Source organism: Nylanderia fulva, unplaced genomic scaffold, assembly GCF_048542155.1.
Source record: "Nylanderia fulva isolate GAGA-0341 unplaced genomic scaffold, ASM4854215v1 Scaffold437, whole genome shotgun sequence".
In the NCBI taxonomy this organism is placed as follows: Eukaryota; Metazoa; Arthropoda; class Insecta; order Hymenoptera; family Formicidae; genus Nylanderia; species Nylanderia fulva.
Genome location: NW_028190518.1, coordinates 63,577 through 87,922, shown reverse-complemented (window position 1 = coordinate 87,922; position 24,346 = coordinate 63,577). Strand labels below are relative to the sequence as shown.

At 40.5% G+C, this 24,346-nt stretch overlaps 2 protein-coding genes and 1 pseudogene across 2 annotated transcripts; 2 read left to right on the top strand and 1 right to left on the bottom strand.

The window, feature by feature from the left end:
* Window positions 1-9,333: 9,333 nt before the first annotated feature.
* Window positions 9,334-10,447, top strand: LOC146721650 (uncharacterized). The gene has a single exon (XM_085486471.1). The coding sequence runs from the start codon at window positions 9,341-9,343 to the stop codon at window positions 10,445-10,447; it is 1,107 nt and encodes a 368-aa protein (XP_085342597.1). The 5' UTR covers window positions 9,334-9,340.
* Window positions 10,448-12,111: 1,664 nt separating this feature from the next.
* LOC146721649 (uncharacterized) lies at window positions 12,112-13,075 on the top strand. The gene has a single exon (XM_085486473.1). The coding sequence runs from the start codon at window positions 12,293-12,295 to the stop codon at window positions 13,073-13,075; it is 783 nt and encodes a 260-aa protein (XP_085342599.1). The 5' UTR covers window positions 12,112-12,292.
* A 7,287-nt stretch (window positions 13,076-20,362) lies between these two features.
* LOC146721648 (uncharacterized) lies at window positions 20,363-21,431 on the bottom strand (annotated as a pseudogene).
* Window positions 21,432-24,346: the final 2,915 nt, after the last annotated feature.

Sequence of the window (24,346 nt, the reverse complement as noted above, 5' to 3'; positions counted from 1 at the left end):
ACAAAAAAAGAATTAATTTTTTGTGTTAAAACGGCTTTAATATAGGCTATATGAGGACCACGCGAAGCGCGGTCCGAATAGAAAGGCTTTGAGGACCGCGCGAAGCGCGGTCCGAAAAGCTAGTAATTTATAAATATAATTTTTGAGAAAATATTTTTGATAATGATTAATTTTTGCAAAGGATTATTTTGGCTATAAACATAATATTTGAAAAGATAATATATTTGATTACGACATTTTGTAAAGAATTATTGTTGCTTGCGAAAGATATAACTTAGCACTTTTTTACATCTGTGATGTCTTTTAGTGGGATTTCACATATTTTTGCAAAGTTCATTAAAAGATATAATAAAAAAAATGTATATGTAAACATATATTTATGTTTACGTACGCACATGTTTGTGTACTTACATATGTATGTGCATGTGTGTAGCTTTTATAGTGACTCTCAATATATTTTATACTACAGTTACTTTAGATAAAAATTGAGCGATACCTCAGAAAAAATGTTAGCAAACTGAAGTTTCACAATGATAACTATTACGAGGCCATGTGTAATGAGCAAAAAAAATATTTAAAAAATTATTATAAATCTTGGAAAAACTTTAATTTAAAAAAACCCTTTACAAACGTTTTGACTGTACCCACAATCAGTCTTCTTCAGTGCGCAATAAACATTATAATAAATAAATAAATATAAATAAAAATTATAATAAAAAGTCGCAATACATTATAATAAATAAATAAATATAAATAAAAATTCTAATAAAAAGTCGCAATACAATGTCAAAATAAATTTGTCAAAATTAAAAGGCGAAATACGCTAACAATAAATTTAAATTATTAAAAATAGTGAATAATTGAAGTTTGGTAAAGACTTTCGTTTTTGCTATGAATTTAAAGAAAAAAGTTTATCATTGTACAGTGGCCGTTAAAAAATAAAATTAAACAATTAGTACCCAAATTCTGTTATTTGCATGAAGTATTCTATAACTGTTTTCGTATAAGCTAAACTTTTTACTTCAAAAATTTACAAGTTGTTTATTGCGGTGTATTGACAGAACGTGGTGGAACGTGCCAACAGACGTTATGTAGATTACATGCGCGCACAAAAATGTCATAACTTTTGAATAAATTATCGAACAGAAATGAAAAAAGAACCGTTGAAAATCTAGAGATTTCAGCTTTTTAATGTAATTTGTTTTGTTATTTTATGATAAATTTTTAAAAAATTCTAAGACTATCTGTTACTAATTTAATAAAAGAAGACAAACATTACATGTAACATTTTGCTTAAATTATCGTAATTTTTTAAAGTATTAGCGTAGAATAACAAAAGGTTGCATTAAAAAGTTGAAATCTCTGACTTCTCAATTCAGACTCTCAACCCTCGACTCTTCACTCATTTTTGTACAATAATTCGTTCAAAAGTTATGACATTTTTGTGCGCGCGTGTAACGCTTCAATCCACATAACATCTGTCAGCACGCTCCGTGAATACACCGTGCAGCGTATGTCTTGTAAAATTATTTACATAAAAAGTATTACTTGTATGAAAAACTTATAGATAACATTTTTATGCAAAATTATCCATTCTTTAATTTTGTATTTTTTTGTTTTTTCTGTAAAATCGATATTTAACTAGACATTTGCAAAGAACAAAATTAGAGGCCTAATTGTTTACTTTTTTTTCTTAAAGACCACTATATAATAATGGTAATTCTTTTTCCTTTTTAATCTTATGCAAAAACGAAGATTTGCCAAAATTCAGCTTTTGTCCGAGGTTAAACCCTAAAGTAACTGTAATATTATTAAATATAAGAGAGAAAGGCAGATGTGGGGGGGGGGGAGAGAAAGAGAGAGAGCAAAAGAGCGAGAGAGGGCGATAGAGAGCGGGAGAGAGTGAGAGAGAAAGCGAGAGAACGAGAGAGGGCGAAAGAGAGCGATAGAGAGCGTGAGAGAACGAGAAAAGGCGAGAGAGAGCGAGAGAACGCGAGAGAGAGCGGGATAGAGCAAGAGAAAGCGAGAGAGGGCGAAAGAGAGCAAGAGAAAGCGATAGAGAGCGGGAGAGAAGGCGAGAAACAGCGAGAGAAAGCGAGAGAGAGCAAAAAAAATCAAGAGAGAGCGAGAGGACGCGAGAGAGAGAGAGAGAGAGAGAGAGAGAGAGAGAGAGAGAGAGAGAGAGAGAGAGAGAGAGAGAGAGAGCGGAAGAGAGCAAGAGAGAACGATAGCGAGAGAGAGAGAGAGAGAGAGAGAGCGGAAGAGAGCAAGAGAGAGCGAGAAAGAACGGAAAAGAACGTGAGAGAACGAGAGAAGGCGAGAAACAGCGAGAGAGAGCGAAAAAAACCAAGAGAGAGCGAGAAAACGCGAAAGAGAGCGGGAGAAAGCGAGAGGGCGAGAGAGAGTGATAGAAAGCGGGAGAGAACGAGAGAAGGCGAGAAACAGCGAGAGAACGCGAGAGAAAGCGAGATAACGCGAGAGAGAGTGGAAAATAGCAAGAGAGAGCGAGAGAGAGCAAGAGAGAGCGAGAGAGAGCGGGAGAAAGCGAGAGAACGCGAGAGAGAGCGGGAGAGAGCGAAAGAAAGCGAGAGAGAGCGAAAGAGAGCGATAGATAGCGGGAGAGAGCGAGAGAGAGCGAAAGAGGGCAAGAGAGAGCGAAAGAAGACGTGGGAAAGCAAGAGAGAGAGGGAGAAAGGGGGGGGGGGCAAGAGAGGGAGGGAAAGAGAGTGAGAGAGCGAGAATTTATTTTTCGTTTGGTTGCTTAAAAGGTTAAGCAACTGAGGAAATTGTCACTATACTAGGATGGGTGACCGCGGATAAGATAAAGCAGCTGCGGACAAAATCACTTTGTCGGGATGGGTAACCGCGGACGAGTACGACGCCGTTGTCTTAAAAAAAAGTGACACTTTTTCGACCAAAAAATTACTTAAAAAATTCATATCTCCGCAACCAATAGAGCTATCAAGTTCGTTAAAATCTCATTTTACTCGGAAAAAATTGCGCTTTCGATTGATATGGTCATCTTTTGAAAAGTATGTTTCCGTTCATAAAATATTTCAAATTTTTGAGGGTAGGTGCTTACGCGAGATAGTTAGGTTTTCAAAGATCCCGGGATTCGCACATGAACTGTATGAAAATCCACGTTCTCACTGGAGACATCAAAATTAACCGAACGATAGGATAGAGGAAAGATGAAAGATCATTGCTTAAGAGAGATGACAAACTGATTTGATCCTTTAAGAGTTTATTTGAGAAACACACAATTGAGATGGAGACAAAAACTGAATTCGAGATACATAGCCTTCGCGCGACAACCTTGCTTGATCAGAGAGCTCAGCTCGACTGCCGTTGACGAGGTGTCGAGAGACAAGAATTCCCCGTCGTAAGGGTGAAAAACGGGGAGCAAGGTATGTTTATTTGAGTGCGATACAGCTGATCGGTAGCTGATCGCCAGCTGATCGGCAGCGAAAAACAACAAGGAATGTCACGGTCGCGGCATCGTAACAATACGAGACTCGAAAATAATATATTTGTCACGCTGATATAATTGGCTATACAAAGGGCGTGATATATAAATACAATGATCGAAAACTTTAATGCCGAAATATAAGATTGATCGATATGCGATAACTTTTACTTGTCAAACTCCAAACAGTAGGTATTTCAAATTTTTGAGGTGAAGGATACACAGTAGCGTCCTACGGATAATTTTCGCTATTTTTTCGATATCTTTCGATATTTTTTTTGTTTTTTTGTAGATTGTATTTTAATTTGACGAATGAAAGATATAACTTAGCGAGACGCTACCGCGTCTCCTGATATAAACTATTCTTCAAAACGTCATTATATGTAATTGTCGCAAAACGGATCTCTCACTAATTGTTCTGTTAGGAAGTCGGTTGCGAATCTCGATAACTGCCATTGTTAATATGTAGTTAAATCAAGTGAGATGAAATTTTTAACGTTGAAGGCTTTCAGATGTTGATTGCTCAAGCTTGCTATAACGAAATTCGTGATCATACTCCCATAGTATCTTCAAATGATATGATATAAGAATGCTTGATGTAAACTGTTAGAGGAGAAACTGCAAGCTTCTTCTTGTATATCGAATAAGAAGATTATCATTAATCTTCTTCTTTTTCTTCTTCTTTCTCTTTAAACAAGGAACAGATTCGGGAAAAGGAAAAATCCAATTCAGATGTAGACTTCATAGATCTTGGAATAATGTGACAGACTTCAGTAACTTCCAATCAAAGAGATTCCAATTGACTTTTTTTGTGCTAAGTCAGTTTGGTGAATGATTTGTTGAATCATAAGTCCTCGATCATCCATTTCACGAATCCTCATCGCAATTTGTAGTTTAACTTGTATTCTGAGGGATACGCGCGAATAAAAGAAGGAATTTCTTTTTTCAAAATTGATGACGATTACTCTCAATTAATTAATCTTATTGTCATTGTGTCAATTAAAATTATAAAATTACTTGCTTTTTTTTAAACGCTTTCCTCAGATGTTTTATATATTATATATATATATATATATATATATATATATATATATGCACATATATAATGTTATATGTATTTATATCCGTTTCTTTTTTTAATTAAACAATATTAATAGAAACACAAAAAGATGAAATGTAATGGATTTGGAAACTTTGTTTCCAATGTTCATCGGAGTATATATAATTAGTAAATTGATAGGAATGAGGAAATATTTATCGTAGCAATTGAAGCAATATTTATAGATCGACCGGAACTGTTTTAAATGTACGTACATGATACAGTTTTATGTGTGTATCTTTTCAATAAATAAAAAATCCTAAATCTTCATGTTTTAAAATATGACCACCGTATACGAAAAGTGATATTTATATCGTATGCATGACAAATAATTAATTTATAATCGTTCTGCAGATGTTGCTGTTTAGAACCCATGGTACTCATTGTCAAATCCATGAGTTTCAAACTTGCATTTATAGAAAAATGAAGTATACTTAACAATATTTATTAATATTATTAATTTTACGGCAATAATTTGAAACTAATTTCACAATTTGATAGATTAATATACAGATATAATTTCTATCGTTCATATAAATGTGCGAAAAAAATATGCTTGACAATTTTTTCCTCGAAATTCGAATCCATCATAATCGATTTAAAGACACAGACTGTGTTTAAAGACAGATTACCGCGCTTTTATCATATAAATAAATTTCAATTTTTTTAATATGCTTGAAACATTTTTTCTAACAATATTCCTCAATTAAATTAAATTAATTAAATTAATAAAATAAATATAACAATTAAATATAACAAATAAATATAACAATAAGCTAACCTCAGGTTGCTCAGAGAAGAACAACCAAATAAGATATTTTAGACAGATATTTCATTTTATCATCTGAAGAAATGTGTATAAATATATATTACAAGATTACTCAGAATAAAGTATTTTCTTATTTTTCTCAAATATGCTTATTAGCATATCCTTATATATCGTTATACTTAAGAGAAAATAATATTATATTACACAACTTCTAACAAAGTTTTCAACTTTTTTTATAAATCTTGCTGGCATATATTTATAAATAGACAGCACAATTACATAATAATACGCTAAAATATTATAAACATTGTATTTTACACTTAAGCAATATTATCAGCAAAATATTTAAGCACATTTAGGAACTAATATTTTTATAAAATATAAATTATATACATAATATAGAAATTAATAATGCACAAAATAATATTATTTATATCTTTTTTTTTTAAGAGAGAGAGATAGTGAGAAATATCAGAATATATATTTTCTATATAATAAACAACTTATAAAAACTGTTATACATATGTATAATAAGATATAATAATGTCATATAAAAATAATCTAAATATAAAAATTTAATTGTGTTGAACTAAAAATTCGTAAACTAAAATTTTCTAAAGTGTGCTAATGAGTCAATATAATTGTGATGAATCACTCATCAGAAATACTCATAATAGTATTATATTTTAGGTTCCTAAAATTAGAAAATATTAGGATCCTAAAAAAATCATAAAAATGAAAAGGTCAGGCCATGTTCAAAAGAAGGTACTCAAAAATTTAAACGATCTAATAATAAATTATCACGAAAAGTAACTGATATGTTATTCAAGGTGCCAGTTCAAAGTGAACATACGTAAAGTGTATATTATCTAAATTTAGTAATAATATATTACCATGAAAAGTAACTGTGATATTTTATTCAAGGTGCAAGTTCACATTGAATATACATACATATAAGTAAAACTGATTACAATTTGATTCTAGAAAATAAGTGCGATATGTTATTCTTAGTGCACAAAATATAATAGTCGTTTATAGAGATTTGATTTGAAATTCATACTAGCCCGTACAATGAAAAATAATTGCTCGTAATTCCAGAGTACCAATTTGTTAATGACTCAGAAAAATAACATGGCGGCCTGCTCTCAAAAAACTTTCGATGGGTAGAATAAATAATTGAAATAAGAGTTGTGAAAATTGTATAAATTAAAAACCTCCAATCTTTCTTTAGTAAAATTTCGAATTTTCGTATCAACTTCCGATTTGTGTTATACCGTATTTTCAGGGAGTAAGTTATTGATCAGAAAACTTTGCCTTGTTGCTCGAAACGGGTGTATATTTGTTAAATATGATTAAAAACTCTGATTTTTCTCCAATAAATTGTATGTCCATATTCCCCTTCCAGGCTAATTTGATAGCCGGATTATAATCGTTTATAAACCTTTCCGACTCCTTGCGAGGAAGATCGTACAATCTGCTCTTACTGCGTAAATTTTTTCTACCGACTATCGAAGTGATAACGTCTCTTAAAACGAAATTCTCAGTAACTGGCCGAGGAAAATCGAACCGACACTTTCTGTATATATTAGTTTCCGTTTTTTTCGTACGCATGCAATACGAGTTATGTTTATGATTCTGATCACTTATTACCGTATCGTACAACGTTGGCGAAACATTTTCATCTGGAATTTCACACGTTACGTATTTTCGAATAAACGTAGCAACTTCTTCATCCGGCGATTTTCCTATTACTGGAGCATTTTTTATCCAAATCATACAATGCATGTGCTGAATACCTCTACTTTGATATTCCAGTCGCCAGAAGTAATGAATAACTTTTCCTATTGGATTATCGGACGAACAAATAAAATCAATCATGGCTTTGAATTTTATCCACATGAATCTAGAAGTACTTACAGGATCGTATGCGACTAGTTTGCTGATGCCTAACTTCTCTTTATCGGGATTCATATCTCGTAAATATTCACCCAAATCGGACCATTTCCATTCACTAGGACTCAAAGTCAAAAACCACGTCGCTGGACCGTAATGCAAAGTCATGCATTTTACATTATTGGACGGTTGTCGCCAAAATTGATCCGTATTACTCAGTTTTGCGAAAATACTCATTAAATTCGATTCTAATTCGTAATCTTTCAATTCGTTCAAGTATTTACCAGCAGTGTATCTCTCTCGTGGGTTAGTAACCATCATCGTATAATAGATACCACTTTTCAACTGTCGGTAGTTAGCATCATTGAGAAGGAAAAACAGATACTGCAGATTCAACCTGAATTTACTATGTTTCGACATCAATCGTGTTCTAATAAATAAATATTCCGGCAATGCAAAGTTTCTATCTTCTCGTTGTCCATTGACACCATCAGGATATAAATCAGGGAAACACATGACATCCAGATATTTATAACGATTATCCATTGGAAAATCTTCATGTTTCACCATTTGATAAAGCTTCAATGCAGGTTCGTTATCGATTCTTTTCGCGTGTATTGGGTATATTGTATACTGATCGTTAATATCCGAATCTTCAGTGATTTGTGTGAGAAAAGCCGTACGTTTTAAAACGGTTTGATCATTATTATTTTTGTTTTGCTGTATATTGTACAAATTAAATGCTGGTAATTTCTCAACCACCTCATTTATTTTGTCATTGTCGCTTTCCTCATCGACAATCCTATATTCTGTTTCCTGCAACTTATCCTTTAATAGATCATCAGATGACGCTGGAAGACGAATTTTCGAGTAATGAGGATTATTTTCTTTCAACTATTGTAAAGCCTTATACACTTTATTAATATCTATCAAATTTTCCCAAACCACTTTAGAATTTTTGGGTATACTTCGAACGAAAATGTGCAACTCGTGATTCAAATTTATAGGATCTTCCGGAGGACATACCTTATCCAATGTTTCTTGTAAAGGCAGAGGCAAATGAAATGTTCTACCTTTTCCTAAACAGAGTTCGATTATATAAGTTTCTTGATTTAAAATGTGCTATATTTAAATCATTTAATTATTTTTTTTGTTCAAGTAAGTAGGTATACTATGGGAGTTCTAACCCGGGGGCAATGAGGGGGGGTGAGGGGCGGGGGGGAATCGGTGGCGAGGGGGGTGACGTCACGCGGGGGGAGGGGGTCTTATCAGTAGATAAGCTTATCTTTGTTTATAAACATATCAGATAACCTGATAAGGGGATCATGTTACCTGATATATTTATAAACAAGATAAGATAAGGGGATCATGTTACCTGATATGTTCATAAACAAGATAAGATAAGATAAGCGGCGTCTTTGAGCGGTATCAAAGTTTTCATAAATTTTCTCCGAAAATCCAAGATAAGATAAGCTAAGTTTTCGAATCCAAGATAAGCGGCGTCTTTGTAAGGTATCAAAGATAAGCTTGAGCGGTATCAAAGTTTTCATAAATTTTCTCCGAAGATAAGATAAAAATTCTGCGAATGGCTGCCGCCGTTTTTTAGGCTAAGCGCCGACAATCCTATTACTAAGGGGTTGCGTTTCTTCATCTAAATTTGATAAGATAAAAATTCTGCGAATGGCTGCCGCCGTTTTTTAGGCTGAGCGCCGACAATCGGATATCTAAATTTGATAAGATAATTCTGCGAATTACTAAGAACAAAAGGTTTGCCGACAATCAAGCGGGTTGATCCGTACAGGTTGCGACATGTTAATCCGATCCGACGTGTCGATCCGACGGGGTGAAATTTATCTATGTATTTCTAAGAATTATCAGCGATATCTAAATTTTTTCCGAAGATATCACACAAATATTTCTCGCGAATTAACAATTGCATCACCATCCCCACGAACAAAGGGATGATCGGGATATATAATGAGGACCGATGCAGCTGCCGGGCCATAGTACAACTGGCGAGCGCACGCTTTCATTCGAGGTGCAAGAAAAAAAGTTTAGTGTGCAAAGAAGTTTTTTTTGTAATAAGTGTGAAAAAAGTGAATTTTTTACAAAAATGGAGAACGTTGAGCGCGACCTGTTGGAGCGTTCCCGCCAAGTTGCTAACTTGGGCGAATATTTCGGATGGCTGCAAGAGTGCGAAGAATTTATCGAAGAGCTGGAAGAACGCAGCCGTGCCAAGCGTCCACGTCTCTCGATTGGACATAGACAATCTCTGGTGGCGAGAATAGCGCGACTCGAGGGTGCAAAGGTGCGCTTGCAGAGACGGTATGTCGGTGAATCCATGCCTAGTGGCGGCGGATTCAGTGGCGGCGGCAATAACGCGCAAAGACTCGTTTGGCGCGAAATCGATACGGCGTTCGATAGCCGTATACTGACCGGCGCGATAATTAACGCAGACCACATTGAACCGCGTCAGTTTTTGGAAAATGCCGCAGACATTGTAGTCGAGAACGTGGAGAATGTGCTGCAGAGACACATCAGTGTAAAAGTGAACACTGTTTTCAAAGGTGAATTTGTGTCCGGTGACAAGCGCGCCAATAAAAGTATTAACACGAGAAACTTTGAACTCTTTCGCACGTCCGATGTACGCGAGTGGTACGAGCGCCGCGTAATCGAGCCCACGCTAGCATCGCTAGAAGAGTTCCAGGAACGCGATAGCGGTTGGGCATTGTCGCGGATAATAGATTTGACAGTGAATGTAAATAAGTACAATCCAATGCGCGCGGGATGTCATGTCAAATTACCGCAAAAAATTATGGCAAAGAGAGCGGTGGTTAATGTGCAATCAGCGGACAATGCGTGTTTTGCATGGTCGGTGGTGGCCGCTCTGTACCCCGCTGAAAGACATATGGAACGAGAATCCTCCTATCCGCATTACACAACAGTGCTGAATCTCCAAAACATTGAGTTTCCAGTGACTGTGAATCAAATTAAAAAGTTTGAACTTGCAAACGACATCTCCGTGAATGTGTACATCATCGAGAACGAGAACATCGTCCCGTTGCGTCTTTCGGAAAAAAAGAAGGACAGGCACGTCAATCTGCTGTACGTGGAGGACGAAAACAGCGTTGGACATTTCGCGTGCATAAAAAATCTGTCTCGTCTCGTGAGCTCGCAACTGAGCAAACACAATGGTCAAAAATTTATTTGCGATCGGTAAGTATATAGTAAACTTAAATTATATTTAAAATATTTCTAATTAAATTTTTTATTTTTTATTTTTTTTTACAGATGCCTACATTATTTCGGAGCGGTGGATAAATTGCAGGCGCATATGGAAGATTGCGGGAAACTGAACGACTGCGCTATTCGGTTGCCGAGCGAGAATGACAAGTGGCTCAGCTTCGACAACTACACGAGGAAGGAGCGGCTGCCGTTTGTAGTGTACGCCGACCTCGAGTGTGTTTTGGCAAAGACCGAAGATGCCAAAAATCATCAACACCATCAAGTGTTCAGCATCGCATACTATGTACAGTGTTCGTACGACAGTTCGTTGTCCGCGTACAATTCCCGCCGTAGTGTCGATTGCGTCGCATGGTTCGCCGAACAGCTTAAAAATTTAGCAATCCGCGTAAAAAATATTTTAACGACCAATGTCCCCATGGTAAATTTAACGCCTGACGAGTGGTTAAAATTTCGCACCGCGACGCATTGTCACATTTGTGAAAAACCGTTTGACGAAGACGATACACGCGTCCGCGATCATTGCCACCTCACCGGGCGGTACAGGGGTCCTGCGCATTCAAATTGTAACTTAAATTACAAAGAATCATTTTGTATTCCTAAAGTCTTTCACAATCTGTCCGGCTACGACGCGCATTTTATTATCGAGGACATAGCCACAGCGTTCGAAGGGGAAATCGAATTATTGCCGATAACAAAAGAAAAATACATTTCATTCTCGAAGACTGTTAAATTGACACAAGATAATAATTCGAAAAATTATATCAAATTACGGTTTATCGATTCGTACAAGTTTCTCAGTGCTAGTCTCGACAAATTAGCGTCATTTTTGGATAAAGAAAAACTAAAAATTTTACATTCGGAATATCAAAATTTAACTAGTGAAAAATTCAATTTATTGACACGGAAGGGCGTCTTTCCGTACGAATACATTGACTGCGTGGACAGATTACAAGACACACGTTTACCGCCGCGCGACTCATTTTACAGTTCCTTAACCGGCGACACAGTATCCGAGAGTGATTACGCGCACGCTGAGACCATCTGGAGCCGATTCTCCCTTCGAACGCTAGGGGAATATAGCGATTTATATTTAAAAATTGATGTCTTGTTATTGGCCGATATATTTGAGAATTTTCGCGATAGTTGTATAAAAAGTTACGGACTCGATCCCGCATATTATTATACTCTCCTCGGATATACATGGGACGCCATGTTAAAACATACGAATATAAAATTTGAATTATTAACAGACATTGACATGGTAATGTTTGTCGAACGAGGTATACGCGGCGGCCTTAGTCAATGTTCAGGCCGATACGCACAGGCTAATAACAAGTACATGCAATCGTACGACCCATCGAAACCCTCATCGTACCTCATGTATTTCGATGTAAATAATTTGTACGGATGGGCAATGTGTCAACCATTGCCGTATGCCGATTTTCGGTGGGTCGACGATATATCGAATTTTGACGTATCATCTATCGCGTTCGATTCGCCTATAGGCTATGTTCTCGAAGTAGATTTAGAGTATCCGCGGCATCTTCATGACGCGCACATTGACCTACCGTTTTGCCCGACGCGCGATAAGCCGCCCGGCAAGCGGGAGTATAAACTTCTCGCAACGCTTTGCGATAAGAAGCGCTACGTGATACACTATCGTAATCTACAGCAGTGCACGCGCCACGGGCTACGCATAACAAAAATATACCGCATACTACAATTCACGCAGTCAGCGTGGCTGCAAAAATACATCGAACTCAACACGCAGTTTAGAACACATGCGAAAAACGATTTTGAAAAAAATTTATATAAATTGATGAATAATGCGGTATTCGGCAAGACGATGGAAAATGTGCGCAATCATGTTGATGTAAAATTATTAACAAAATGGGACGGACGGTACGGTGCGGAGGCAATGATCGCGAAACCAAATTTTCATAGTACTAGCGTATTTTCGGAAAAATTAGTTGCAATTGAATTACGCAAACTCGAAGTTAAAATCTACAAACCAATCTACGTCGGCATGTGCATACTCGACATATCAAAAGTATGTCTTTATGAATTTCATCACGAATACATGTCACCGCTCTATCGTGACAATTGTAGAGTAATGTACACCGACACGGACAGTTTAATATATCAAATTAAATGTCAGGATGTCTATGAAAATTTGAAACGCGATATCGCTCGATTCGATACCAGCGACTACGCCGCGAATAATGCGTACGGTATACCACTCGCGAATAAAAAGGTGCCAGGTCTGATGAAAGATGAGAATAACGGCGCGATAATGACCGAATTCGTCGGGCTTAGAGCAAAAATGTATGCTTTGCGGGTGGACGGTAAAAAGGACACTAAAAAGGCAAAAGGTGTCAAAAGTAACGTCGTAGCGCGTAGTATAACATTCGACGATTATACGCGTTGCCTTAATGACGAAATTGAAATGACGCGTCAGCAGTCATGCATAAGATCGAAATTGCATAAAGTGTATACCATCAGCGAGACAAAAATTGCTCTAAGTCCCTACGATGACAAACGGTATGTCGTACCTGAGTCGACCGACACCTTGCCGTGGGGACATTATAGAATACCGTTGTAAATTATATTTATTATATTTATTATATTTATTATATTTATTATATTGTGAGGATGTATTAATGAGAAGTATATATATATATATATATATATATTTTATATATTTTTTGTTATATATGGTTTACAATATATAGTATGTTATACAATGATTGAATAGACTTCCGTTTCCGGTGCAGAATTAGAGTACACGTGGTGTGTGATAGTGAAGAGTTGAGGGCGATTAAAGGGGTTAGAGCACAGAGATAGTGGAGAGGATAGTTTGAAAAGGAAGAGGGAGAAGAGTGAGAGGGTGAGAGAGTAGTGTGAGAGAGGATAGTTAGACAGAGAAAGTAGGAAAGAGAGAAATAGGAGGCTGGTGACAGCTGAGAGTGGGCAGGGAGTATAGGGTATAAAGAAAGAAAGCGGGGTGCAGAAAAATAGAGTAAAGGTGCTAGGGAATAGCTAAGGAATTTAGGAAAGAAGAAGCAAGGATTAGGAAGAACGTAGAGTGGCGAGAAGTAGGCAAAGAGAGGGACAGGGGAAAGGAAGAGTATAGAGAGGAAAGCGGAGAGGATTTGGATTAAAAGGGTTAGAAAGCATGTGGAGCGGGAAGAAAGAGGGAGGCAAGGGAGCGGAGGGAGGAGGAATAATAGGATCGGTAGGTAAAAAGGGAAAAGAAAGAAGTGGAAGTCTAGGGAATATAGAAGATCTACTGAAGAGGAAAAAAAGGGAGTTAGAGGAAAAAACGGGAGAAGGGAGCGGTGAGATCTTTAAGAGAAGCAACAAGACAACGAGATCACCGGAAAAAGGTGGTGAAGAGGATGGAGAGAAGGAAGAGATCAAAAGATTGTTGCAAGATATGTGGCAAGAAATGAGGGAGATCAGGGAGGAAATAAAGGAACAGGGAGAGAGGATAAGAGGAGAGATGGAGGAGATAAGGAGAGATTACAAGATACAGATGGAAAGGTGGAAAAGAGAGAAGAAAGAAATGATAGAGAACATGGAAGGTATGAAGAGGAGGATAGACTGGAGAGGAAGATGGAGGAAAAGGAGGAGGGAGAGAGAGAAAGAAGAGAGCACACAGGGAATGGTTTACAGAAGAGAGTAGGGGAAATGGAAAGGAAATGGGAGATATTAGAAAAAGAGGAAAAAAGAAAGAATATAGTAATAAAAGGCTTATTAGTCAAAGAGGGGAAAAGAAGAGAGGGAGCCGAAAAATTGTTAGAGGAGATAGAGGCGAGAGCGAGGATAATGAAAATAAGGAAAATAGGGGAGGATAGAGGAATGGGGAGAGAAATGGTGGTGGTGGAATTGGAGAAGGAAGAACAGAAATGGGAAGTGATGGAGAAGAAAAAGAGGCTGAAAGGCAGAAAAGAAAGGATAGACACGGATTTAACATGGAAAGAAAGGGAGATAAGACGAAAGTTGGGAGAGATAGCAAGGAGAGAAGAGAAAAGAGGAGAAAGGACATGGGTAAGTAATGGCAAGTTAAAAATAGGAGAAAAATGGTGGAGATGGGATGAGGAGAAGGAAGTTCTGAGAGATGAGAAGGGAAATGTAAAGAATATGATAATGGGGGAAGAGGAGAGGAGAAAGGAAGATGGGCTAAAGTAGAGATAGAGAGAGAGAGGGAAAAGGAGAAGAGAGGAAAAGGATGGAAGGTAGTTTTCTGGAACGTAGCGGGAGTAGGGAATAAGGACATAGATTTTTGGAAAGGATTAGAGGAATGGGATGTAATAGTGTTATCAGAAACATGGATAGAAGAGGAAGGATGGAAGAAGATGAGAAGGTACCTACCGAAAGGATACGTATGGGGAGTGCAAGGAGCAAGTAGAAAGAAGAAGAGAGGAAGAGCGAAAGGAGGCATGATTATGGGGATAAAAAAGGAGATTACAGAGAAGGAGGAATGATGGAGCTGAGTAAGGAGGGCTTTGTGGTAGGAAGAGTAAAGATAGGGAAGGAAAAATGGAGGGTGATAGGAGTATACGTAGGAGAAGGAATAGAGAAGGCGTGCAGGGAGATGGAGAAGTGGACGGAGGAGAAAGAGGAGGAGGTTTACACGATAATAGGAAGAGATTTTAATGCGAGGACAGGACAAGAGGGGGGTAGAATTTGAGATAAGGAGAATGCGGAAGAGGAGAGGAAAGAGGAAAAGAAAAGAAAGTCGAAAGACAAATTAATCAATGCAGAGGGAAGAAAACTATTGGAATTCATGGGAGAAAGAGGTTGGAGCATAATGAACGGTAACACAAAGGGAGATGAGGAGGGAGAATGGACTTTTACAGGAGGAAGAGGGAACACGGTTATAGATTACGTAATTGGAAATGAGGATAGCGGAGAGAAGGTGAGAAGGTTAAGAATAAGAGACAAGGTGGACTCAGATCATCACCCAATAGAAGTGGAGATAGAAGGATGGCAGAGAAGAGAGAGAAGAAAGTCGAGAGGAGGGAGGAGAGGAGTATGGAATGAGGAGGGCCGGAGGATTTTTGAGGGAAAAGTGGGGGAGATAGGAGAAATAGGAGGAGGAGAGGAAGAGATAGATGGAGAATGGGAAAGAATAGAGGAGAGGATGAAGGAAGTATTAAGAGCAACAGAGGAGGACTGGAGGAAAGGGAAGAAGGAGAAAAGAGGATGGTGGGATGGGGAGTGCAGAGAGGAGAAAAGAAAGGTAAGGAGGGAGCTGAGGAGATGGTGGAGGGAAGGAGGTGAGGGGGAGGAATATAGGAAGAGAAGAGGGGATTACAAGAGATTGTGTGAGAGGAAGAAAAAGGAAGAAAACGAGAAATGGGAAAAGAAGGCAGCAGAGGTGAAAAGAGAATCGGAGGTATGGGAGATAATAAACAGAGAGAGAAGAAGATGGAAAGGAATAAACGAAGAAATTGAGATTGAGAAAGTGGAGAGAATATTTTATGAAGTTGTTAGGAGGAACAGAGGAGAGAAAGGTAAGAAAGGAAAAGAAGAGAGGAGGGGAACAGGACAGAGGAGGAGGAGGAGGAGGAGGAGGAAATAAGTAGAGAGGAAATGAGAGAGGCAATAAAGAAGCTGAAAGCAGGAAAAGCGACAGGGATAGATGAGATTCCGAATGAGGTATGGAAGTATGGAGGAGGGAACGTGGAGGATTGGATGCTGGATTTTTGTAATAGAATATGGAGAGGAGAAGGATGGCCGAAGAGATGGATAGAGGGAGTGATTACACCGATAAGGAAAAAAGGGGATGGAAATGAGGTGGAAGACTACAGGGGAGTAACCATGATGCCATCAATGTATAAGGTTTACACGATGATATCGACAGAAAGATTGAAGAAGGATGTGGAGGAAAAAGGGATAGTGCCAGAAAATCAGATGGGGTTTAGGAGAGGAATGGGAACAATAGACAACATATACGGGATGAATTATCTAATCAATAGACAACTGGAAAAAAAAGAGGGAAGGCTAACGGCATTGTTTATAGATCTGAGAGCAGCATTTGACTCGGTAAACAGGGAGAAATTAATGGAGGCAATGGAGGAGAGAGGAGTAAGGAAAGGATTGAGAAGAAGGGTAGAGATGGTAATGAGAGAGACAACATGCAGGATAAAGATAGGGGAAGAAGTTGGAGAGAGTTTTTGGATTGAGAAAGGAGTAAGACAGGGGTGCCCATTGAGTCCAATACTATTCAACATCCTAATAGCGGATTTAGAGGAAAAAATGGGGAAGGTGAGAAGAGGAGGAGTAAGAATAGGAGAAAAAAGGATTTATACATTGGCATACGCGGATGATATGGTGTTGTTGGTAGAGGAGGAAGAGGAACTGAGAAGTATGGTAGAAAGGTTAGAAGAATATCTAGACAACAAGAGATTGGAGCTGAACGCAAAGAAGACGAAGATAATGAGGTTTAGGAGAAAGGGAGGAAGATGGAAGAAGAGGGAGTGGAGATGGAAAGGAGAGAAAATGGAGGAAGTGAAGGAGTTTACGTATCTGGGATATAGACTACAGAGGAATGGAGGACAAGAAGGACAAGTGAAAGATAGGATGAGGAGAGCGGCGGCTATTATGGGGCAAGTATGGGGAATAGGAAAGAGAAAGTTTGGAAAAGATTGGGGGAGAAGATTATGGCTTTTCGACAAATTGGTGTAGACAGTGATGAGCTACGGGGTGGAAATATGGGGGTGGAAGGAGAGAGAGGGAATGGAAAGGATGGAAGAAAGATACCTGAGATGGATATTAGGAGTAGAGAGGGGAACGCCAGGTTATATGGTGAGGGAGGAACTGAGAAGAGAGAAGCTGAGGATAAGAGCCGGAAAAAGGGCATGGAATTTCGAGAAGAGAATGGAGGAAGGAAGAGGAAGCGAGCTAGCGAGGAAATGCTGGGAGGAAATGAGAGAAAGGGCGAAAATAGGAAGAGTGGGATCGGAGTGGGAAAGGGAAAGGGAAGAATATTTCAGGAAAAGAGGTAGGAGGATAGAGGAGGTGGAGGAGAGAAGAGGTATGGAGGAGGGATGGTTTGGGGAGTTAATAAGGAGGGATCTGGAGGAGCAGAGGAGGGAGAGGGAGGAGAGAATAAAGGGATCGGAATTTAACAGATGGTACAAGGAGGTTAGAGGAGAAGGAGTGCCAGAATACTTAAGAAAGGATTGGGGAGAGAGTAGATGGAGGAGGATAGCAAGATTCAGATTAGGAAGTGAGATTTTAGAAAGCAGGTATTGGGAGGAAGCAGAAAAGAGGAAATGTAGGATATGTGGAGAGGAGGTAGAATCGTGGGAGCATGTATGGGAGAGGTGTGAAGTGAGGGGGGGAGAGGAAAGAGAGTTGGCAGGAAGTAGTGAGGGAGATACTAGGAGAAAAAGGAGAAGGGGAAGGATGGATGAGAGAGATAGAGAGAGAAAGGGAGATAAGAAAGGGGAGAGGAGAGAGAAGTGTGGAGAGAGTAGGAGGGAAGGAGGATGATGGAGGAGAGAATGACGTGAGGGGGGCAAAGGGGAAGAATGTTTAAGAAAAGAAAGCAAGAGGAAACGGAAGTCCAAGAAGCGTGTGTGTGTGTACATGGGGTTGGGCTAGAAGCCAAGGGGAGATGGCCTGGACAACGGGCGACCCAAAGCGGAAGTCCAACCCCTTAGGACAGATAGGTTAAGTTAGCAATAAGATAGGTTAAGAGGTTAATAGCGAAGAGGTCATGGTAGCGTGCGTTTTATATTTTTTGTTTTTTTTTTGTTTTTGTTTGAATTAGTACCTTTGTATATGCGGCTGCTGTATTGTTAAATTGTAAGGGAATTGAAACCCCAAGGGGACCAATAAAATTTACTACTACTACTACTACAATGATTGAATAAAATAACATTAAATAACATTGTTTTTATGTATCCAAGAGTTGTGCGAACTGTCGAATCCCAGCCATTTCACGTAAACCTCGTCACCCCTCCTGCGCAGTATTTTCTCCACGAGGTACACATCTGGACAATTTGCGCGATGCAGCTCGTGCTCGTAAAACGCTCCAGCGATAGATGTCTTGCGATAATCCTCGAGTAGATATGTTACGGGATTAGTATGCTGCACTTTAACAATCTTAAACATCTCGGTTGTCCAATTTGGCGTGTAACCCTTCTCGAAAAGTTGTTTGTACTTGCTGACGCGTACCTGATCACCTACTTTGAACTTTGCCGGGCCCGCGATTTTTACACGATTGTACACGGTAGCCAAGAGTCTTTCGGCGATCGCGGGGGTAACGTCGGCGGGTCGCATACCAATCGTTTGATGCTTCGCGTCCGTTGTAATCTGATACGAGGCGTGGCAGTATGTCGAACCACTTGTAAGTGCCATTCAGCGTAAACATCTTCCACATGTCGTTCTTTAGCGTGCGATTGAATCGCTCGACGACCGATGCCTTCAATACCGAATATGTCGAATAGTGATTAATGTCATGTTTTCGCATAAGTCGTTGCACATCGGCGTTGTAAAATTCCTTCCCGTTATCGGTTTGCATGTTTTTCGGACATCTCTTGCTGTCTCGAATTATCTCAGCGATTGCGTCAGCTGTCTCGCTTCCTCCTTTACTCTTGAGTGGTACAGCCCACGCATACTTGCTCAACACATCGATGACGGTGAGTATGTAGTGGTAACCTCTGTTGAAACGGGAGTACGAACGCATCTCGACAATGTCGGCTTGCCACAGATCATCGTATCTTCGCACTATGACGTGTCTTCAAAAGAAATTTTTTCTCGCTGACGCGTGCAACTCGTTTACCAACTGCCTTCTCTCCAAACTATGTTGCTTGTTGTTATTTTCACTATTCATTCTCGTTCGTTCACGTTGTTTCGGGGTTGTTTCGGGGTTTGTTCACGTTCGTTCACGTTGTTTCGGGTTGTTCGGGGTTGTTCACGTTCGTTCACGTTGTTTCGGGGTCCGTTCACGTTTTTTCGGGGTTCTTTCGGGGTTCGTTCACGTTCGTTCACGTTGTTTCGGGGTTCGTTCACGTTGTTTCGGGGTTGTTTCGGGGTTCGTTCACGTTGTTTCGGGGTTCTTTCGGGTTAGGTAGTCGTTATAGCGTAGTTCACTCCCGTCCTTGGCTCATTCGAAAATCGTCTTTGACTCGTTTGCAGCCTTTTTCGCAGTCGTTTCTGATCCGTTCGCAGCCGCTTTTGAATCGATCGTAACCGTCCCTGACCTGTTCGCAACCCTTACTGAGTTGGTGATAGCCTTGTATGTAACCTTTAAGGACTTGTTCGTAGCCTCGTTCGCAACCCTGTTTGACATGATCGTAACCTCGATCGTAGCGGTCGCGTTCACCACCGTTTCCAGGTCGTTCACTGCTGCTTCCGGGTCGTTCACAGCTGCTGCTTCCGGGTCGTTCATTGTTGCCACTCATTGTTGTTTAGTAGCACGTCGATCGTAACCACTTCTTCTAGACGTTTGTTTGATGGACGTTTCCGAGCCAACCGCTCATTAGATGTCTGAGGTAGTGTTTGGTGCACGCAAAAGTTCTTTTATCGCAGTCTCCAACGCTCGTACATCCTTCTCTAACGTAGCCATCTTCTCATTTAACTCTTTCTGTTGGACCATCAATGTTTTAAAGCACTCTTCCAGGTACAATTTGTTGACGGCATCGGTATCCGCCTCAGGTTGCGCTACACGGCGAATCTTGCGCGATCTCGCGTCATAATCTGTAGCGACGCGACATAGAGCGTTTTTACGCACACATCTTCTCATCAATGTGTGCCAATGATCGCCGGTTGTATCAATTCTCCTCTCGAATAATCCAAATTTATTGATAGACATTTTTTGCACTGCTTTGTAGAGTGTCACGCGATGGACTGAATAGATTGTCGGAACCCTTGTTTAATTTATAATAATGCCCGCTTCCCGTAGTTCCTCGATGATCGACAGGATCTCGTTGTCATGCGCGTTGTTGCCAGCTTGGCGCGAAGCGTCGAGCAATCGTAGGCGATCCACTAGCTCGTTGGGGTCGTCCCAGTGCACGTAATCAATCTTATTGTCGGTTAGCGTCATAGCGCGAGGCATTCCAGTGCCAGATTTTGGGCTCTCCACCCGCGTCAACGGTGCGATTATATATTTGTACTTGTCCCCCTTGCTACCCTTCACACGTACCTTGCGCATCAAAATTGCGTTTATGCACGTTTGTCGCCAAAAATATGTGCTTGTATTTTTGCAAATCGTCCTCCTGGTAATCGGGTCTTTTCTTGAAGATCAACTCGTACAATCCGGGCGTTCCAATGTACCGCGTGTCGCCTATGATTATATTGTCATCTTTGTCAATCGCAAATCGCTTGCTGCCGAGCCGCATTTCATTCTCGCCAAAGTAGACTCCGTATACATTATCAATTTCTTTCTTCTCATCAGCACCAAGGAGAGCGTCCATGTACTTTTGTCCTAATGGCCCCCAATCTTTTCGCATCATTTGTCGACCTTCCGACGATCTTAACCAGTGTCGAAGGGATATTTCAGGCGGGTTACGCGTGGTTCCCAAAACATTTTCGTCTACGAGCACTTTGGGTATCACAGGTTGTGCGCTTATCGGTGTAGATGTTGTCGGCAGTGAAGCGTCCAATGGCTTCGAAATATCATATTTTCTCTTTTTCAATTCCTCCTCTTTATATCGCTTGATAATTTTATGTTTTCTCTTTTTCGGTGTCTCCCCCTCATACCGTGTCTCGATCTTCACACCGTCGTCGTCGTCGTCGTCGGTGTTAGGCTCGTTTTTCACCGAAATCGTCGCGTTGTCGACAATCTTTTGTAGCGGCTCGATAATAAGTTTAAAGTGAGTCTTGACGGCGATATCATCATCGATCTTTCCGGTCTTCAGAGCGCGGTGTTTCTTGCGGATCGATTCGGCCGTCTTCGCAATCTCCATGGCAACCTTTTCACGCTCGCGAATATTATCAGCCATCCTAAACTCTAGAGAGTGCTGTCGACGACTAATGGCTCCGCGGTATCGCGAACTCGTTAAATCCTTTTCTGTATCGCCCGTTCGTAAGCGAGCTGTCCTTGTCTATCACTAGAAATCCATACTTTTGTTGCCAACATGTACGACATAACTCCCCGAAATCCTCATACGACATGTCGGTATTCACGTGATCGTTGTACACGTGCTTCAAATTGGTGGCGTCCTGTTTAAATAGGATTAGCAGGTTCGCGTTGTCGCGTATAAGATGTTTCGGTATTCTCGCGTATGTCTGACAGAGATAGAAGCAGTCGATGTTCGAGTGGCGCCCCATTGAGAAGTACTCTCTTATCGTATCTTGCTTGTCGCATGCCACGTCATCAAAGACAAAAATTGAATTTGGACATGCCTCGCTCGGTGGAATGACGTCACTGTTATTTGAGAATGTAAAGTAGCCGATTTCGTCAATCGATGTCAATAAATCTTCCAAATAGCGATATTTCGGCTGTTGCAGCGATTTCGAGTACACGTACACGTTCTCGAAACGCACACCGTGCGGACTTTCCAGCAGGCTTATCAACACGTTGGTTTTACCACAATTCGAGGGGCCGCAAACGATCGCGCGTATAGTTGTCGGTAGCATCGTACCGTGTTTGCGCACACCTTTGTTCACGCTGCAGCGTACTCTGTCGTCGTAATTCATCACTCGTATCGTCAGAGGTTGTCGCACGAATTTCATTTTCTCACTCCCGATTTGACCTCCAACGTCCGCCTATTTATAGCTGCGCGGACTCGCGCTTTGCTCAGTATCGTCTAAAGATTGCGGCGGATGTCAACGAAAATAGGCACAGGTCTATTAAATCGTGCGATAAACGCACTTCCGGTCGAGCTTCATATCTCCGGCTATCAATTTTGCGGCCCGGGAACTCGTTTGGAAAAGCGATTGGCTAGAGGTGATCAAGGCGTCAACCCTATTGGACGCGGCGTGTCGTGAACACGATATAGCGTACTCTCGGAGCAGCGAACTCGCCGAGAGACACGCGGCGGATAAGGTACTCGCCGAGAAAGCGAAAACTCGCATTGTCGCGAAAAACTCGAGTCTCGGTGAGAGAGCCGCGGCCGCAGTTGTCTGGACAGCGATGAAGGCCAAGACGAAGCTCGGCATGGGCATTGAAAACGAAAAAGAGGAAGACGAAGAAGAGGAGGATACTTTCGGCAGCAAAACGAGGCGGATTTTTGCCGATTTTACCAATGCTGGGCGCGCTCGGATCCCTGGTCGGCGGAGCGGCTGGCGTAGCAAAAGCGGTAAACGACAATAAAGCCGCGCAACGTCAGTTGCAAGAGATACTACGCCACAATCGCGCCATGGAAGGCCGCGGACTGTATCTCGCCCCTTACAAATATGGACGAGGAGCGAGGAAAAAAAAAACGTCAAAAAAACGTTAAAAATGCCGCAAGGTGTAACTACAAATGTGCAATTGCTACAACTTGCAAAACGTATGCACATTCCATATTTTAAAGGTGTATTTATGCGCAATAATTTACCGATAAATGGCGCGCAAGAAAATGAGAGCGGTATCGTCAATCTGGACAGCACAGACGGTCCTGGCACTCATTGGGTGGCGTATGCAAAAAGGGGAAATCGCGCAATCTATTTCGACAGTTTTGGCAATCTTCGACCACCCGAGGAATTGGTGCGATATTTAAACGTGCCGAAATTTGAATACAATTACACCTCTTTTCAAACGTATGATCAGAGTATCTGTGGACAATTGTGCTTGCAGTTTCTCCGAGAGATTGAACTTTAGTTCAACTTGCAGCGAATTTAAAGACTGACATTGCGCTATTTCACTCAGTTTTGTCAACATGTCGCTAACACTAACATTGACTGGGAAGAGTAGCGTCCTCGCGGCGACCTACTTTCCGCCCATAGATTTGAGCGACGCGGACTACGAGCTCGGTCTGACGGATTTTGAAACTTATCACACTATATCGAATGTGAATTCCTCGAATAATAAATTTTACTACGGCAAAGACGATTGCGGAAATTACGATTCCCGAGGGATCGTACGAGCTGCAAGCGATACATGAATTTTTGAAACGCGCACTTTCCCGAAAACATAATGCTGTTAGCGATAAAGGTGTCGACGATGAAGATTACCCAATCGTGCTCCGCGCTAATTACAATACGATGAGAAGCGAGATCAAGTGTGCCTACAGAGTAAACTTTAGCATGCCCAACAACATTGGATCGCTGCTGGGATTCTCGAATCGTATACTGCAACCGCGAAAATGGCACAAATCGAACATGGCGATTAATATTATCAACGTGAACATTATCCGCATAGAGTGTAACGTGACCGCGGGTGCATACTGCAACGATAAACTCGTTCACACGATACATGAATTTTCACCGAGGGTACCACCAGGATATAAGATATCGGAAACGCCGGCGCAGATCATTTACCTGCCGGTCTTCGTACGGAGCATTACTGATTTAGTGTTACGCGTTACTGACCAGGAGGGACGATTGCTCGATTTTCGAGGTAAAGAGATAACAATTAGATTGCACGTACGACGGCGGGCCACCCTCGTGCAACGGGATGCTCGTGTTGAATAAAGACACGAAGAACACAATCAGGCCAGCAACAACATCATTCGCTAATATCAAATCAACCGCGAAGAAGAGACTCACCTCGTCAAACGTTGCGTTTTTACAATCTTTGGGATTTGCGGTGCGCGCCATCTGAACAATGACTGAGATTCTCAACATCGAGGAAGAGCCAGTCTTTGACGATCGCATCGTCAAGATTGAGACTCACACATACAACCCGTTTGCCAACACAACATTTGGATACAGCGACGAGATAAGAATACCCATACAACAACAGGATTTATATACGTTGCCGTATGAGAGTTTC